The sequence below is a fragment of the Nycticebus coucang genome, chromosome 8 (genome assembly GCF_027406575.1).
Source record: "Nycticebus coucang isolate mNycCou1 chromosome 8, mNycCou1.pri, whole genome shotgun sequence".
Lineage (NCBI taxonomy): Eukaryota > Metazoa > Chordata > Mammalia > Primates > Lorisidae > Nycticebus > Nycticebus coucang.
In genome coordinates, this window is record NC_069787.1 from 41,969,620 (window position 1) to 41,987,195 (window position 17,576).

Genomic DNA, 17,576 nt, shown 5'->3' on the forward strand with positions numbered 1-17,576 from the left:
CAAAGACAAGTGGGAGGTGTAAGGCCTTGTAGCCATAGCACAGATGCCAACAATATAATCACAGCAGCAGTCATTTACTGAGCACTTACTAGGAGCCAGGCACAGGCCAAGAGTTTTAGACGTGCATTCCCTCTTACACCTCATCACTCTGTAAGGCAGAGAAATTGATTATCACATTTTGATGTTGTCATTGTTGCAATTTGGCCAGGGCCCAGGTTTGAACACGCCACCCTCGGTATATGGAGCCGGCACCCTACTCACTGAACCACAGGTGCCACCCTATTATCACATTTTTCATGGGGAGGACAGGCTGCTGGAGGGAAGCAGCTTCCTGGGTTCAGCCAGCTATAAAGGAGCAGACCCAAGACTCGGACCCAGGAGCAAATGCAGGGCCAGGATGCTATAGCCGCTTCCAGCCACTTCACAAGAGCAGGCTTTCAGAGGGCGGTCTGAGAAGGGCAAAAACCAGGAAAGAAAGAAATAGGAGGGAAGGACATTCCAAGAGACAAAAAATAAATAAAATAAAATAAAATAAAGAAAGAAGAGGGGAGGAAAAGAAGGAGGTAGTTTAAAAAAAATACATATATATACATACACATACATATACATAATAGAAGGTGTCCCAAAGGTCACCCCTAAAGTTGCCATATGTAGGGAAAATGGGAAATTATAGCTAAATGTACCTTTATTTACAAAATAATACAAAATATTCTTTCCATGTTGGCCACCTCTTGTAAAATACACCCACCCCCAGCTAATTCATTTCTTCCTCCAGTCTGAGGGGACTACCACAGGTCCAAGAGAATTAGAAAGATAAAGGAGAGAAAAGGAAGTGGGGGAGCTTGATGACCACCACTCACGAGGCACTATGATCCTCCAAGTACTGGGCCAAGTACCCCACAGGGACTGCACGGTTCAATCCTTGACAACGCCAGGTGGGGGGCACTGCTGTAGCTGGGACATTGAATCTTGGAGAGGTCAAACAATTTGCTCCAGGTCTCCCAGCTGGTGAGTGGCTCAAACTGTACCCAGAAGTGGTTCTCGTTCTTTCTCCTTAACAAGGCTAAGACAGAATAGCTCCAAAGGCCTGGTGTCCTGGGGGCTATTGAGAAAATGGTGCCTCCAAGAAACTAATACCATGGGCATATTCCCATACTCCCAGGCTGAAGAACTTAGGGCTGCACGCAATTTTCAGACTTCTAAAAGTTCCCAGACAGGCAAGGGTGAACTATATTTAAGTTGCTAATGAAGCTGGGCAACTAAAAGTTAAATGAGTTTCTACAGCTGGGCTAACCATGAGACAAGGTCCCATTAGTTACTAAACATAATAACTATTATTAAGAGACCCTGGCAGTCCCAATAAAAGTTGGTCCTAAAAACTTTTAAGAGACAGAAAGTGGCTGGAACACCTCCACTCCATGGTTGACCAAAACATACTTCTGGAGCAAGGGAGACTTGCAAACCATAATGAGACTCAACTAAGACCTCTAATTTAAATGCTGGCTGAAACTCAGCAATAATGCAAAGATGAATCTTGTTATAACCATCAGTATAACCAAAATGATTCCACAAAACGTTTCCAGACCACAGTCTCTTTTTTCCTGAGAAAATGAATCTCTCTCTTCCTCATTCTGATCAAAAGGCAGCTATAGGCAAAATTCCCTTGAAGTAGAAAAATATTTGTTAAAATTCTTCACAGGTGATGTTTTCTCTTTAGGTGTTTCTGTGTTCTTTTGCAAAGAGTAACTTATGTAACTTTTTTTCCCTCAAGACAGAGTCCTGGGCATGGCGCCCATAGCTCAGTGGTTAGGGCACCAGCCACATAGACTGAGGCAGGCAGGTTCAAACAACAATGAACAATGGGCCTACTAAACAACAATGACAACTGCAACAAAAAAATAGCCGGGCATTGTGGCAGGCACTATAGTCCCAGCTATTTGGGAGGCTGAGGCAAGAGAATCACTTAAGCCCAAGAGTTTGAGGTTGCTGTGAGCTGTGACGCTACAACACTCTACCAAGGGCGACAAAGTGAGACTCTGTCTCAAAAAAAAAAAAAAAAAATTGACAGTATCCTGCTCTGTCATTCAGGCTAAAGCACAGAAGCATCCTCCTACTTCACTGCAACTCAAACTCCTATGCTCAAGTAATCCTCCTGCTTCAGCCTCTTAAGTAACTGGGACTATAGCCACCATGTGCCACCATGCCTGGCTAAGTGTTCTATTTTTTGAAGAGATGGGATCTTGCTACATTGCTGATCTTGAACTCCTGGTCTCAAGAAATCTTCTTGCCTCAACCTCCCAAAGTGTTAGGATTACAGGCGTGAGCCATACAAATGTAATTTTTTATTTTTTTGAAACAGAGTCTCTCTTTCTTGCCCCAGTAGAATGTCATGGCATCATAGCTCAGAGCAACCTCAAACTCTTGGGCTCAAGCAATTCTCTTGCCTCAGCCTCCCAAATAGTCACTACAAGACCAACCTATTTTTTAGAGATGGGGGGTCTCACACTTGCTCAGGCTGGTCTCGAACTCATGAGCTCAAGAGATCCACCTGCCTTGGCCTCCCAGAGTGCTGGGATTACAGGTGTGAGACACCATGCCTGACACAAATACAATTTTTTTTTTTTTTGAGACAGAGCCTCAAGCTGTCACCCTGGGTAGAGTGCCGTAGCATCACGGCTCACAACAACCTCCAACTCCTGGGCTCAAATGATTCTCCTGCCTCCGCCTCCCAAGTAGCTGAGACTACAGGCACCTGCCACAACACCTGGCTATTTTTTGGTTGCAGCCATCATTGTTGTTTGGCAGGCCCGGGTTGGATTCGAACCCACCAGCTCAGGTGTATGTGGCTGGCATCTTAGCCACTTGAGCCATAGGCGCCAAGCCACAAATGTAATATTTTAGTGTCCAAAAGAAATGTATTAGAAATTTAACAGACATGCTGAGCTGATAGCTTTCCTATGGGAAAGAAGACAGGAGGATTAAAATCTCAGACTAGGGTTTGAAGAACAGTCAACCATATACTTAATGGCCAACCTGGGCATGCCTCATTTTCTCAACTGCATAATAAGGATTACAATATCTACATCTCAAAGTTACAATGAGATTTCTTTCTTTCTTCTTTTTTTTGCAGTTTTTGGCCAAGGCCAGGTTTGAACCCCTCCCATACATGGGGCCAGCACCCTACTCCTTTGAGCCACAGGCACTGCCCTACAATGAAATTTCATTTAGCTGTTATTCACAAGCAAGATCACAATGCCTGGTACTTAATATATATCCACTATTACTAATGAAACTATTAATGTGATTGTGACTCAGTAGCTTCCTATTAAATTCACCTCTGAGCTTCACATGGCCTTGTTCTCTTAACAGTTGAAGCAAATCACAGACGGTCAGGAAATGAACATGAAGTGCTGAGTTCTTTAAGCTCAGGATCACCGTTACAAAAACAATGTTCAGTTGCCTATTTCACTATAGCCTGCAAAGGACCACTGTTTTGCATTTTCTGAAAGCAAATACATTGCAAACAAGTCAATGTATCAGACTTCATATTCAACCCATTACACTAGAGACTACTTATTTGATAAGTTATTTATTAAATCTCTATTAAGTGCCAAAGTCAGAGCCACAGAAGTGAACAAGAGATACAAGATGATCTATGGGAATGTAACATGGGCAAGTTAGGAGAGCAGCACCGCTCAGTAAGGGCTGTGGGTGCCCCAGATGAGGGTCTCATGCCCTCCAATCTTGGGCTTGCCCTCCCCCCATGGACATTGAACAAGTGCCACAGGAGAGACAATTTTGGTAAGAGATGCAGCCTGCAGGAAGTGCAACATGACATCTTGATCACTTCCCAGTGCCAGCTCACCTCCTTCAGTGGAGGTGAGGAATGTGATAAGCCACTGCCCAGAATAATTCCTAGATTCTGTCCCACTGAGGTGCCCCCGTAAAGCACACACCTCTGTCTCTCCTGAGAAGGAATCTTCTAAATAGAACCCAGAACCCTGGGTTCAGTTGAAAGGACCCTCAAGTCACAAAGGCCTTTTAGGGTCTCTGCCCCAAGGCCTCTGTACCTCTTGTACCCTGGAAAGCAGGGCCTGGTCTCCTGCCTCTGGCCTGCTTTACCTGCCCCACCTCCTACCAGGAAACAATCACCTTGTTCCTGGGCAAGAAGCACCCAGCCTGGCCAGTGCTCCCCCGCAGCTGTGGAGTGCCAGATCATTCTGGTTCCCCTGAGGCCTGATAAATCACTTCAGGGAGGTGCAGAGAAATCAGGGTGATTCACACAAGAAGCACAATACCAGCATGATAAGAACTTGATTATTTTTGTTGAGGAGGGTAAGATACAGGGGACAGCAAGGACTCTGATTTTAGCCACCGAGAAACCTTTCTACCCTGCCCCAGCCTCCACAGGAAGCCTGCCTCTCCCTCAGACACACTCAGCGTAAAGAGGAGAGTAACACCAGTCCTGTCTACAGAAGGAAAGCTGACTGCTGCTTGCCATTTTTCATCTTAAAGTCTGAATTTATGGGCCACAACAAATTTACATAGTGCCTGCCACAGATCCCCACCCGTACCCTTATAGCTCAAATGCCAAAATTCCACCCTGTGTTCCAAATAACTCCAACCTCTTTGGTTGCCTTTATATCTGAAAGGAAATTCCAGAAAAGTTGTCTGGCATGGCAAAAGCTGACCAGCCTTATGAAAATACCCAGAAAGGTGACCCATTTAGTCAAAAGAGCTTTCAGATCTCCATGAGAAAAGGAATTCACGCCAGCATAAAGGGCCTTCAGAGAGGGAGAACAGGAGTGTTGTGTTAACACCCAGACCTTTCAACAAGCCAGCCCTGCTCTGGCTGGGGAGGCTGATCCCTGAATGGGCAGGACAGACCAGCTTTCTCTTTAAGGAGGGAGGAAGCCCTCAGGGAACACAAGTCCAGCTCTGGCAAACAGAGCTTCATGCCATGGTGCACCGCAAAAGGCCTGTCCACGAGGGTGCCCAAGACGAGCAGAAAAGACACTCACTTGGAGTGGGAAGCAGGTTGCCCACTTGTACCAGGGCAGACGGACTGATAAAGGCTGGGCGCCATGCTTGGAAAACAGGATTCAGCTGCTCAGCTTGCCAGCACATGCAACCCAGCACACCCTGCCACAGGTTAATGTTTAAAGGTAGCAGAAGGTAAGGATGTGAATGAGGTCATTTCTGACAGAGCACAGCCGTGCCAATGTCCACTGTCACCAAGGATCTCCTAGCAGAACTGGCTCTCAACAACCACCCCATATACACACACACCTGCCCCACAGGATGCAGGTCCACAGCCAAGAGGAATTCCAGGGGCACCTCCTTCCTCACATCCGGCTTCCACACCTCACAAAGAAAGGCCTGCCCAGCTCCCCAAAGCAATCTTTAGCTGGTCCTTACTGTCTAGCCCTGCAGTGGCACCTCTGCCTCTGGGAACCACAACAAAAGCAGGGGAAGAATCAGAAAGTGCACAAAAGGCTCCATCTGAAGCTCCACAGTGTTGGGAAAAGTAAAGCAAATGGGCCCCAAAATGCTTTGTTCTGTAAAAGGAAATTTCAATTTCACATTAATCAAGCTCACATGAGTAAAGTTTCAAGCAAAGCAAAACAAACAAAACCCCAAAGGAGTAGAAAAACACTCTCTGACCCCACTCACTGCAATATATACACCTATCTATTTTACTTTACAAAACATTGAACTTAACTTTGACATGAAAATACAGGTGACGCAGGCAGGTGTGATGCCTGATATGTGCGGTAAGGCAGATTAGAGCCTTAATTTTCTCATCTGTAAAATGGAGACAGATACAAAGTCACTAGCTTTGCAGAGTGTGTAAGGAAGATTATAAGTAATAAAGGTAAGGCACTCGGGACAATGCTTAGCAGACAGCAGCCTTGAGAAATACCAGATATTATATCACACAACAAATAGGCACATCCCAATGTTCAGAAGATATCAGCATTATCACGATGCATTCTTTTTTTTTTTTTTTTTTTTTTTTTTTTGTAGAGACAGAGTCTCACTTTATGGCCCTCGGTAGAGTGCCGTGGCCTCACACAGCTCACAGCAACCTCTAACTCCTGGGCTTAAGCGATTCTCTTGCCTCAGCCTGCCGAGTAGCTGGGACTACAGGCGTCCACCACAACGCCCGGCTATTTTTTGGTTGCAGTTTGGCCGGGGCCGGGTTTGAACCCGCCACCCTCGGTATATGGGGCCAGCGCCTTACCGACTGAGCCACAGGCGCCGCCCATCACGATGCATTCTTGACACCAACAATAGTGCAGGAGTATGGAGGAGGTAGACAAGCATCCCCCTCACCAAGCTTTCTACCTGCACTGCTCAGAGAAGCCAGGTTTTGATAATGGGGAAGGACTCAAAATAACTCAGTCTCATAGGCAGTCTTGACTAAGTAAAAAACCAAACTACTGCCAGGCATGGTGGCTCATGCCAGTAATCCCAGCACTCTGGGAGGCCAAGGCAGGTGGACTGCCTAAGTTCACAGGTTCAAGACCAGCCAGAGCAAGACCTCATCTCTAAAAATAGCTGGGTGCTGTGGCGGGCGCCTGTAGTCCCAGCTACTTGGGAGGCTGAGGCAAGTAGTCTCACTTTGTCGCCCTCACTCTACTGAGTGAGGGCGACAAAGTGAGACTCTGTTTCAAAAAAAAAATGCTTCTTGCTTATTGTACAAGAAAATCTTGACCAAAGACATTCTACTACATGAGGACTGTCTAAAATTGTTATTTGGTAAATTTTGTGATTAGACAATATACATAAGTAAAATCTCATTAAATTGTTTTCATAACTGAACAGTTTGCAGAAGAGTTATGACAATTTATCAAAAGAATTCATTTAAGGCAATTTCTTTAAGGTTCTTGGAAGAAAGTCAGTAGCATCATATATAGGTCAGTATTTTTCTCACAACCCCCAAAAGAAATCAAGGTACTAAGAGGGCATGATTAAAATTTCATCCTTTAGGGTGGTGCCTGTGGCTCAAAGGGGTAGGGCACCGATCCCATATGCCGAAGGTGGCGGGTTCAAGCCCAGCCCAGGCCAAAAACCACAAAACAAACAAAAAATTCATCCTTTATGTTATGTGTATGTACGTTCACCTACTGTTTCATTACTTCAGTCATAAAGAGAACCATTTGGATTTCTTTCTTTTTTTTTTTTTTTTGTAGAGACAGAGTCTCACTTTATGGCCCTCGGTAGAGTGCCGTGGCCTCACACAGCTCACAGCAACCTCCAACTCCTGGGCTTAAGTGATTCTCTTGCCTCAGCCTCCGGAGTAGCTGGGACTACAGGCGCCCGCCACAACACCTGGCTAACCATTTGGATTTCTAGTCATCTATTCCAAGAAGCTCTCTCCCTAGTACATGGCCTCAGTTTCCCATAAAAAGTAAACTAGACAAAAAAAAAAAAAAAAAAAGGAAAAAAGAAAAAAAGGGCGGCGCCTGTGGCTCAGTCGGTAAGGCGCCGGCCCCATATACCGAGGGTGGTGGGTTCAAACCCGGCCCCGGCCAAACTGCAACCAAAAAATAGCCGGGCGTTGTGGCGGGCGCCTGTAGTCCCAGCTGCTCGGGAGGCTGAGGCAAGAGAATTGCTTAAGCCCAGGAGTTGGAGGTTGCGGTGAGCTGTGTGAGGCCACGGCACTCTATAGAGGGCCATAAAGTGAGACTCTGTCTCTACAAAAAAAAAAAAAAAAAAAAAAAAAAAAAGTAAACTAGACACTTTGAAAATACAAGTCCACTTCCCAAGATGCTGATGAAGAAAGCACTACTGTTTATTACATAATAACTGGAGCCAATACACTGATTATTGAGCTTAATTAATGAACAACTAGATTTACAACAGTAATGTAAGATGGTTTCTAGAAGAATGTTATGAAAGGCAATTATAATCATATAAAAGCAGGAAATAGCACCCATTTAGATTGAATGGCTCACTCCATTGGATTTATTCATTTAGTTAAACTTATGGTTGGACGGAGGGGATATAATTACAGATCTGGCTCCTCAACTAAAACAATCAAAAATGGGGTCAGGCGTAGTGGCTCATGCCTGTAATTCCAGCCCTCCAAGAGGCCAAAGCAGGAGAATCACTTGAGCTCAGGAGTTCGAAACCAGCTTGAGCAAGAGCAAGACCCCATCTCTACAAAAAAATAGAAAAATTAGTTGGGTGTGGTGGTATACTCCTGTAGTACCAGCTATTCCAGAGGCTGAGGCAGGAGGATCACCTGAGCACAGGAACAAGAGGTTGCAGTGAGCTATGATGACACTACTCCACTCTAGCTAGGAGACTCCGTCTCAAAAAACAAATTTTTTTTGGAAATTTTATAGAGAATAACACATGGAAAACTAAATGTAGAAACACAGGCCTAAAAAAAAGGCCTGTGTTTTGGGCCTCCAAATGGGATATATGCACCCCAAGCACAAACAAGATAATCCATTAGATGGGCGGCGCCTGTGGCTCAGTCAGTAAGGCGCCGGCCCCATATACCGAGGGTGGCGGGTTCAAACCCAGCCCCGGCCAAACTGCAACCAAAAAATAGCCAGGCGTTGTGGCGGGGGCCTGTAGTCCCAGCTACTCGGGAGGCTGAGGCAAGAGAATCGCTTAAGCCCAGGAGATGGAGGTTGCTGTGAGCTGTGTGAGGCCACAGCACTCAACCGAGGGCCATAAAGTGAAACTCTTGTCTCTACAAAAAAAAAAAAAAAAGATAATCCATTAGATCCAGGAAAAAAACAGATCTAACATTTGGATTTGTTATCTACAAAGAAACTAAGCTTTACTAATATTTAATATACAGATTTATAGCATTATACATATGAATATAGCTTATAAATACACACATATGAGGAAGGGGTACATACAAAACTTTTTTTTTTGAGACAGAGTTTCACTTGGTCACCCTTGGTAGAGTTCATGGCATCTTACATGAGCTCACAGCAACCTCAGACTCTTGGGTTCAAGTGATCTTCTTGCCTCAGCCTCCCAGTAGCTGGGACTACAGGTGCCCGCCACAGCACCTGGCTATTTTTTGGAGATGGGGGTCACACTTTTGCTCAGGCTGGTCTCAAACTCATGAGTTCCAGCAATCTACCCGCTTTGGCCTCCCAGAGTGTTAGGCCCATACAAAACTTTTCACTGATAGGAATGACTGACGTGGTGGCACCCATAGCTCAACGGGTAGCGCACCAGCCACATACACCCAGGCTGGCGGGTTTGAACCTGGCCTGGGCTAGCTAAACAGCAATGACAACTGCAACAAAAAAAAACAGCCAGGCATTGTGGCAGGCGCCTGTAGTCCCAGCTACTTGGGAGGCTGAGGCAAGAGAATTGCTTAAGCCCATGAGTTTGAGGACGCTATGAGCTGTGAGCACTCAGTAGAGAGCCATGGCGCTCTACTGAGAGCAACAAAGTGAGACTCTGTCAAAAAAAAAAAAAAGAAAAAAAAACACGGCTATGATTTAACAATAAAAAAATTTAAAAAAAAGATATCACTTAAAATAAAAAAAAAGACCCAGAAGACCAAAAGTCACAATATAACAAAGACATCTGTACCAGAATGTTTATTGCAGCCCAATTCATAATTGCTAAGTCATGGAAGAAGCCCAAGTGCCCATCGGCCCACGAATGGACTAGCAAATTGTGGTACATGTATACCATGGAATACTATGCGGCCTTAAAGAAAGATGGAGACTTTACCTCTTTCATGTTTACATGGATGGAGCTGGAACATATTCTTCTTAGCGAAGTATCTCAGGAATGGAAGAAAAAGTATCCAATGTACTCAGCCCTACTATGAAGCTAAATTTTAGCTTTCACATGAAGACTATAACCCAACTATAGCACAAGACTATGGGGAAAGGGCCAAGGAAGGGGAAGGGAGGGGGGCGGTTTTGGTGGAGGGAGGGCAATGGTGGGGCCACATCTATGGTGCATCTTAGAATGGGTACAGGAGATTGCACTAATGTACACAGCTATGATTTAACAATAAAAAAAAAAAAAAAAGAAATGACTGGACCAACATTTGAGAGACCCCTAGGCTAGATGATCTGTCTACTGGGTTTACCACCCTACTCTAAGCTCAGAAATGTAGAATCTCAGCCTTCACCAGGCCCTACTGAATTAGACCTGCACTTTTTTTTTTTTTTTTTGAGACAGAGCCTCAAGCTGTCTTCCTGGGTCGAGTGCTGTAACATCACAGCTCACAGCAACCTCCAACTCCTGGGCTCAAGCGATTCTCCTGCCTCTGCCTCACAAGTAGCTGGGACTACAGGCACCCATCACAACGCCCGGCTACTTTTTGGTTGCAGCCATCATTGTTGTTTGGCGGGCCCGAGCTGGATTCAAACCTGCCAGCTCAGGTGAATGTGGCTGGCGCCTTAGCCACTTGAGCTACAGGCGCTGAACCTAGACCTGCACTTTTTTTTTTTTTTTTTAAATATAGCTGGGCGTTGTGGAGGGTCCCTTTATTTTTTTTATTTTTTATTTTTTTGGTTTTTGGCCAGGGCTGGGTTTGAACTCACCACCTCCGGCATATGGGACCGGCGCCCTACTCCTTGAGCCACGGGCGCCGCCCTAGACCTGCACTTTTAATAAAGTCTCAGGTGATTTGTACACAGTTGAAAGTTTGAGACGCCCATCTCTGTGTGGTACTCTCTGGTTACTTGTCTCTTCTCCCCACCAAGCAGTGAGAGGCAGGAGGAATACAACTCTCCCGTTATTCCTGTGGGCCAATCACCTAGCACAGGGTCTAGTTCAGAGTTGGCCTTTCAAATAATTGTTAAGTGAAGAAAGGAGGAAAGGATCTGAGGAGACATCTTCCTCAGAGGTTCCATGGTGGGGAGAAGGGTACAGCCAACACACTGATGACAGCAAGAGGTCTCTTTTTTTCCTGCGTCTTTTTTTTTTTTTTGGCCGGGGCTAGGTTTGAACCCACCACCTCCGGCATATGGGACCGGTGCCCTACTGGTCTCCAAAAACATCCAGATTGGTCAGAAAAAAGATGGAAGATAAAACAAAATTCTAGACCTGGGTTCAAAAGCACAATAATACTAATAGTGATAATGTCAATCACTGTGCTACAATGTAACCTAATCAAATATAATGCTCCCAGCAACTCTAAGATAGGTACTATTAATATCATGCTCTACCATTTAACAGAGAAAAAACTGAGGCTCCAAAAACTTATGGCAGCGGACCAGAGTTGCATAGCTGGTAGGGGGGCAGAGTATGGATTAGAATCCAGGCAGGCTAGCTTCAGACCTGTGCCCCGAGTCACTAGGCTGTGTCGCATAGCCCAGGATATGCAGACCTGTGGGCTGTGTATAGATAAAGCAGAGTGACTGGTACTCTGGGCCATGAAGACACTGGAGGCAGGACCTCAAGGCTCCAGGAATCTGATGGCCCAAGGAACAGAACAACCACAGACCACCTCATGGCACCCACTTCACAGTACAAAGCCAAGACCCGAGAGGCTTAATTTGGCTCCAAATCAAAGCCCTCCTTCATTCAGCACAGACTCTCCAAGAACGAAGGCAGCTGCTGACTGGCACGCTGGATCCACTGTTGCTGGAGGAGCTCCGCAGAGACCCAGCCACCATCTGGAAGTGATTTGGCCCAGAGATTCCTGAACAGGGTGGGAGGTTGGATTGACCAGCCGCCTGAAGCTCCTTGTCCAGCTCGGAAACAAAGCTGTGTGAATGGGCCCCAGAGGCAGCCATAACACACCAGAGTTCACACACCAAGGAGGGACATCCTCTAGGCAGTCCATAACCATATTTTACCAGGCAGGATCAACATTAGCCAACCAAGCTGGTCTCCCCAGTGGCGCTGATTTTAAATGCCTTTTCAGCATGCAAACCTCTCCAACATAACTTTTGAGAGTACCTCATTTAGTTAACAAGCACTCGCACAGCATTTACTATGTACCATGAACTGCTCCAAGCACTTTAAGAAATATTAATTTGTTTAATCTTTATAACAATCTTTTAAGGAGATAGTTATTATCCCCATTTTAGCAATAAGGAAACCAAAGCACAGACTTTTTTTTTTGGCAGATAAGGCAGACGTTTCTTTTATTTTTTGTGGTTTTTGGCGGGGGCTGGGTTTGAATCCACCATCTCTGGCATATGGGACCAGCGCCCTACCCCTTTGAGCCACAGGAGCTGCCCAAGGCAGATGTTTCTTAATAGCTACCTGGTGGCAAGTGAGATCTGAACCAAGAATGCTTGCTCTTAACTACTACACAGGCCATATTTCAGACTAATGTGCTACCTTGTTGCAAAAAGCCCCAAATTTGTTAATTCTGACAAAGGATGCCACTTTGCTACTTTTTAAATAATCTTTTTGGCCCAAAAGACACACTGGCATTTGCTAGGCAGTTCAGGAAAGCGCAGAATTTAGGATTATAGGTAAATTATTTTGGTGGTAGTGGGACAAAAGGAAGAGGAAGGAAAAGGGCCCAGTGGAGCAGTGACCCACCACCCTGGAAACCCTTGCCCAGTGGCCCAAAGTCGTGGGAACATGCACTTCCAACTGCTCTGGTGCTGGCCTCGTACAGGTAACTAAACATTAGGATCAGAGACTGCATCCTCTGAAAAGCGAAGATTTCCTTTCTCTAAAAGACCAAAACATACCACCCAAACTTGTAGGTGGCCTTGACTGTCATTCCTGAGCTACGAGACCCCTTTTTCTCCCGGTTGGCTGGACTGCCCAGTGTCAAAAAAGCTTCTGGAAAAACAAGTGAATATAACTGTCAGTTCCTGGCAAACAACTAGGACTAAATATGCTGAGGCCTCACTATGAACTGCCCAGAATCTAACAAGATAACTCAAGAAAATGTTCAACTTTTAGGCGGCGCCTGTGGCTCAAAGGAGTAGGGAGCCAGCCCCATATGCTGGAGGTGGCAGGTTCAAACCCAGCCCTGGCCAAAAACTGCAAAAAGAAAATGTCCAACTTTGAGATGGAGCCTAGGATGGGCCCACCTTACAATGAAACACAACTATGAATAAATAGCCAGGGTTGTCTTTCAGTGAATTCTAGACCGAAAAGCCATAGTCCTCTGGTGGCTCACCACCTCAGATATCTCAAGAGCTGAGTGCATGTTCACAATTCTAATTATTCTTACAATGTATATATTTAGGCATTGTCCAAAGCATGCAAAACCCTTCAATGATACCTTCCCTGGTTATGGAGCAAAGCATCAACCACTGGGTAAAAGAAATCTTAAAAAATTATATATTTTTTTTTTGCAGTTTTTGGCTAAAGCTGGTCTTGAACCCGCCACCTCTGGCATATGGGGCCGCACCCTACTCCTTTGAGCCACAGGCGCCGCTCAAAATAAAAAAAAAAAAAAATTTAAAGCCCACAAGTGAAGATGGAGTAGTCATTACTCAACAGATTCAACACAAGAGGCAAACTGACTCCATTCAGCTCCCAAACATGACACTCAAACTTGTGAGACCGTTATTACAACCCAGAGGATTAATCCTGTCACTTATGGAAGGTCCTAACATCCCTATAGCTAAAGACTTAAAAGTGTGGATATCCAGCCACCACCCCAAACCACCATACTGGTAAAACCTAGTGTTATAGGGACCCTCTGATGGGGGTAAGGGGTGTGGAGTGATGTAGGTGTGAGATTTGACTCATCTCTGAAACTGAAAGACAAGTCAGTTAAGCCTCAAATTCAATAGCTGGGCAGACCTGGGTTCTAGGCACCATTTACTAACTAGTTATGGTCACCTCCCTAAATTACTTTATTCCTGTTTCTCACCTTTAAATAGGTATAACACTAAGAATGAAAACGATAATAATAGCAACCATTTTCTAAGCACTCATCATGTGTCTTGGACACAGCCAAACCCTTAACCTTCCCAGTGACTTGCTGAAGCAGATCATTATAGCAAGGATAATAATTGCAATCAGTCAATGATTACCATGAGGATACAATGGGATGATCGACAGAACACACTTACCACCCAGTCAGCTCCCCAAATTGTAACTAATGTTATTGTCAGCACAGTACAACATAACATAAACAGTGAATATGTGACCCTGAAGCCCAAGCTGGAGGTTACTTTTTTTTTTGAAGGGCCATTACCCAGAACAGCCCCAGGAACAGAAGGAAGAGGCCTCAGGCTTTACCCCCAAGGGAGTCCTGGCTGGAAAACCTGTTTGCTATGAGATTTTTTTTTTTTTTTTTTTTGCTTTTTTTTTGCTATGAGATCTTTCTGGAGAGTAACTAGACAGCCAATGGCAGCAGTTTAAATGTGATCACACCCTTTAACACAGGAATGCCACTGTGGGGAATATAATCCAAGAAATCATTAAAAAGAAAAAATAAACAAAACATAACTTGTGGTAGGAAGAGGTCCACAGGAAAAAGCTGCCAACAGCCCACAGGCCCACAGCAGAGGAAGGGGAACTAACCCTGGAATGCCAGCATAATGGGAGGCATTAAGACCTGAGTGTGGGTTCAGGAATGAAAATGAGGACCAAAGAGAAAAATGTAAGCAACCAGACAAAGTGTAGAATAGCACACTCGGAGCACACTCCAAGCAGCTGCTGCTTCTGTAAACAGTTGGTAAACTAGGCACTCAGGGATTTTCTGGTGCTGTGGTTTTGGTTTGTTGTTGTTATCATTTTAAAGACATGTCATTGTGTGGGAATGGGTACAATGAACAGTCTTGGATGACAGGCACACTTATAACCCTGACTCAAACATAACAAAAGCAATCCACGCAACCAAAACATTTGGACCCCCATAATAAAAAAATAAAAAGAAAAGAAAGACATTTCATGCCATATTTGCATATTCCTGGTTTACTTTAAGTTTCTTTGTCTTGTTAATTAAATAAATACACATTTTTAAAACAAAGAAGAATGGATCCAAGTTGAGCCCAGAGAGACCTTGAGATTCCTTAGACAGGAGGCTAGTTTCAGAAAAGTGAAGAATTTTGAGGTACTCTTTCCCCAGTATAGGACATAGACCCCCAAAAGAAAACAGCATGCCATGCAGATTCTCTCTGCATAGAAGCCACCCTTAGGGGCCAGAGGACTTCCAGGAGGTCAGCCAAGTGGTAGCAGCTGCCTGGGCCTAAGAAGTAGAAGGCAGCCCTACCTGCCAGGACAAGTGTGGGGGAGGGAAGGGTGAGGTTCAGCTGAGAGGGAATCCCTTTTGCACTGGAGAAAGTCCCAGCAGCCCCACCCATCACTCTCTCTTCCAGTCACTGGACCTGGTTTCCTCAGAAAGGGACCCTAGATGGAGGCCTGGGCAAGACACACACACCACATAGGTGCACACACATTCTCTGAATACATGCATACTCTGCACACTCTGGCTAGGGACACACAAACTCACTCTCTCTGCATATGCACACACTATACACACATTCTCTGCACACACACACCCACACGCACACACACAAATCTCTTGCTCCTATTGTCACAGCCCACACATTCGGCAGCTTTGTGACCCTCCTGGAAGCCGCCAGCTACCCCAGACCATAAGGGAGATCTCATCCTCGTTCTCCCTCCCCAGTGGAATGGAAGAGGAACTCCCTTCCTCCCTCCTCTCAGGAAGACCCTGGTGTGCCAAAGGCAGGGAGAGGAAAACAAAGCCTCCTTCTAATTGTCACCCACTTCCCTTCAATTCTCAGCTGGACCTTACCTGCATGCTTGCTTTCTAGCCTGACCTTGGGCAAGTCAATTAACCCTCTGTCATATTTGGGTCATACATGGGTTTCACAACGTCCCAATTGGCCGGTTGTCTAAAGAACTAGGTAACTCAGAAGGCAGCGGGTACACAGAAGGGCCTCGTTAGGCCCCCTACAAGACAGCAATTACTATTATCACCACCAACTCCATAACTTTGGCAGCAGAGAATGGGCTCAATCTGCTGCGCCCAGCCAGAGCTGAGCTAGGAGCAAAGGGAGCAAAGACACACCCCCGCGGCTCCCCTTCCAACCTTGAGTCCCACACCCATTCCGGCGATGGCGAGGGTGGGGACTAGATCCCGGTCTCCACCTGGGCGGGGAGGCACCAGGCACAGAAAACGGTTCCTCCCCAGGTTCTCCCCGTCTGGCCTTCCAGCCAACGCCCCTTCATCGCTGCCAGGAGCACCAACCTGGGGTGCCACGGGATGAAAGCTCTGGGGAGCTTCTGACTGTAGGGCCCCGCCCCCGGGGACAGCGGACGAAGGTCCCTAGTCCCCTATCTCTAGCAGGGGCGCCCCGACAGCAGAGAAATGCCGCATTTCTACCTCTCCTCCTGCAACTCCAGTCTAAGCCCTCAACCCACACCCAGCCCCAGGCACACAGCCCGGGGCGCACGGCGTTGAGAGATCACACCGGGTCTCAGCCTAGGGGATGTCACCGGAGAGCAGGCCTAGGTCTCCTATGTCCCCACCCCAGGACACAACTGCTCTTCGTCTCGGAGGTGGGGACGCGCTGCAGAGAACCCTGGCCTTCGGCAGGGGTGCACGCGCGAGGGCGGGACGGTAAGCTAACTGGGCCCTGGGCTTGACCAGAGAACTCACCGATGGACACCAGCTTGATGCTTTCACGGTCTAGGAACTCGAGCGCCACGGACACGTTCTCGAGCTGCATCTGGCGAAAGGTGGGCCGCTGGTGGTACTTGCGGTACATGCGCTTCTGGCTGAGCACCTCAAGCAGCGCGATGAGCCGCAGCCCGTCGCTCAGGTCGGTCTGCAGGTTCCCGATGCGTTTGTTCACGCACTTGAGGTGCTCGTTGCACCAGCGTGTAAACGTGTTCTGCTGGATCTTCTTCCATGGCGCGTCCTCCGCCAGGTCCTTCTCGGTCACCGGCATCCTGGTGGCGGTGGTGACGGGAAAGCGCAATGCACTACGAGCAGCCGGGGTCTAGCGTTAGGAGGCCCAAGGGCCGGGGGAAAGAGAACCGAGGCGCAGCAGGAGCGGGTTTCGAACTTGCTGCTACCCGAGCCGTGGCCGGGTCTGTTCTGCGGTCTCCCGCCCCTGGCCGCGCGAGGCGCCTGGCCCCGCGCCTGCGCGCTGAGCCGCCCCGCCCCCGAAATCCCGCCCGGTCCGGACCCTCCCAGGGGAGCTCCCGGGCCACGCTCGCCCCCTGCCGCCTGAAGCTGGCACTGCGTCCCCACAGGGTCTCAGGACTGGCGATTCTAGCTCGCACTCTGGACATTGGCGGATTAAGGAGGAAGTCACCCAGTCAGACCCAGAGTGAGGGGCCTGTGGAGGCGGGGAACTGGACAGAACCCAAGGGGACTGCGGCATGGGTCTTGGGGAGGGGGTATACAGGGCGAGGCTTCTTCAGCCACCTGTAGATTCAAAGAAGCTCAGTAAGGGTTAGTATTGACCTCCAGTTATGTACCGGGAATTCTTCTCACAGCCTGCAAACCAATAGTAGATAAGACAAATTTATTCCCTAATCTCAAGAAGTTCATAGCCTGGCTCGGCACCTGTGACTCAAGCAGCTAAAGCGCCAGCCACATACACCTAAGGTGGAGGGTTCGAATCCAGCCTGGGCCTGCCAAACAGCAATGACAGCTGCAACCAAAAAAT

General features: G+C 46.9%; 1 protein-coding gene across 2 annotated transcripts in view; it reads right to left on the reverse strand.

Moving 5' to 3' along the window:
• Positions 1 to 17,018, reverse strand: part of FLNB (filamin B) — a 158,223-nt gene extending 141,205 nt beyond the window's left edge. The window contains exon 1 of one of the 2 annotated variants that reach the window (XM_053600205.1): positions 16,559 to 17,018. In XM_053600205.1, coding sequence (XP_053456180.1) covers positions 16,559 to 16,850 — 292 coding nt within the window. In that variant the 5' untranslated portion in view covers positions 16,851 to 17,018. The remainder of the gene's footprint in view (positions 1 to 16,558) is intronic. The other variant, XM_053600206.1, reaches the window with a different exon arrangement.
• Between the last annotated feature and the right edge of the window lie 558 nt (positions 17,019 to 17,576).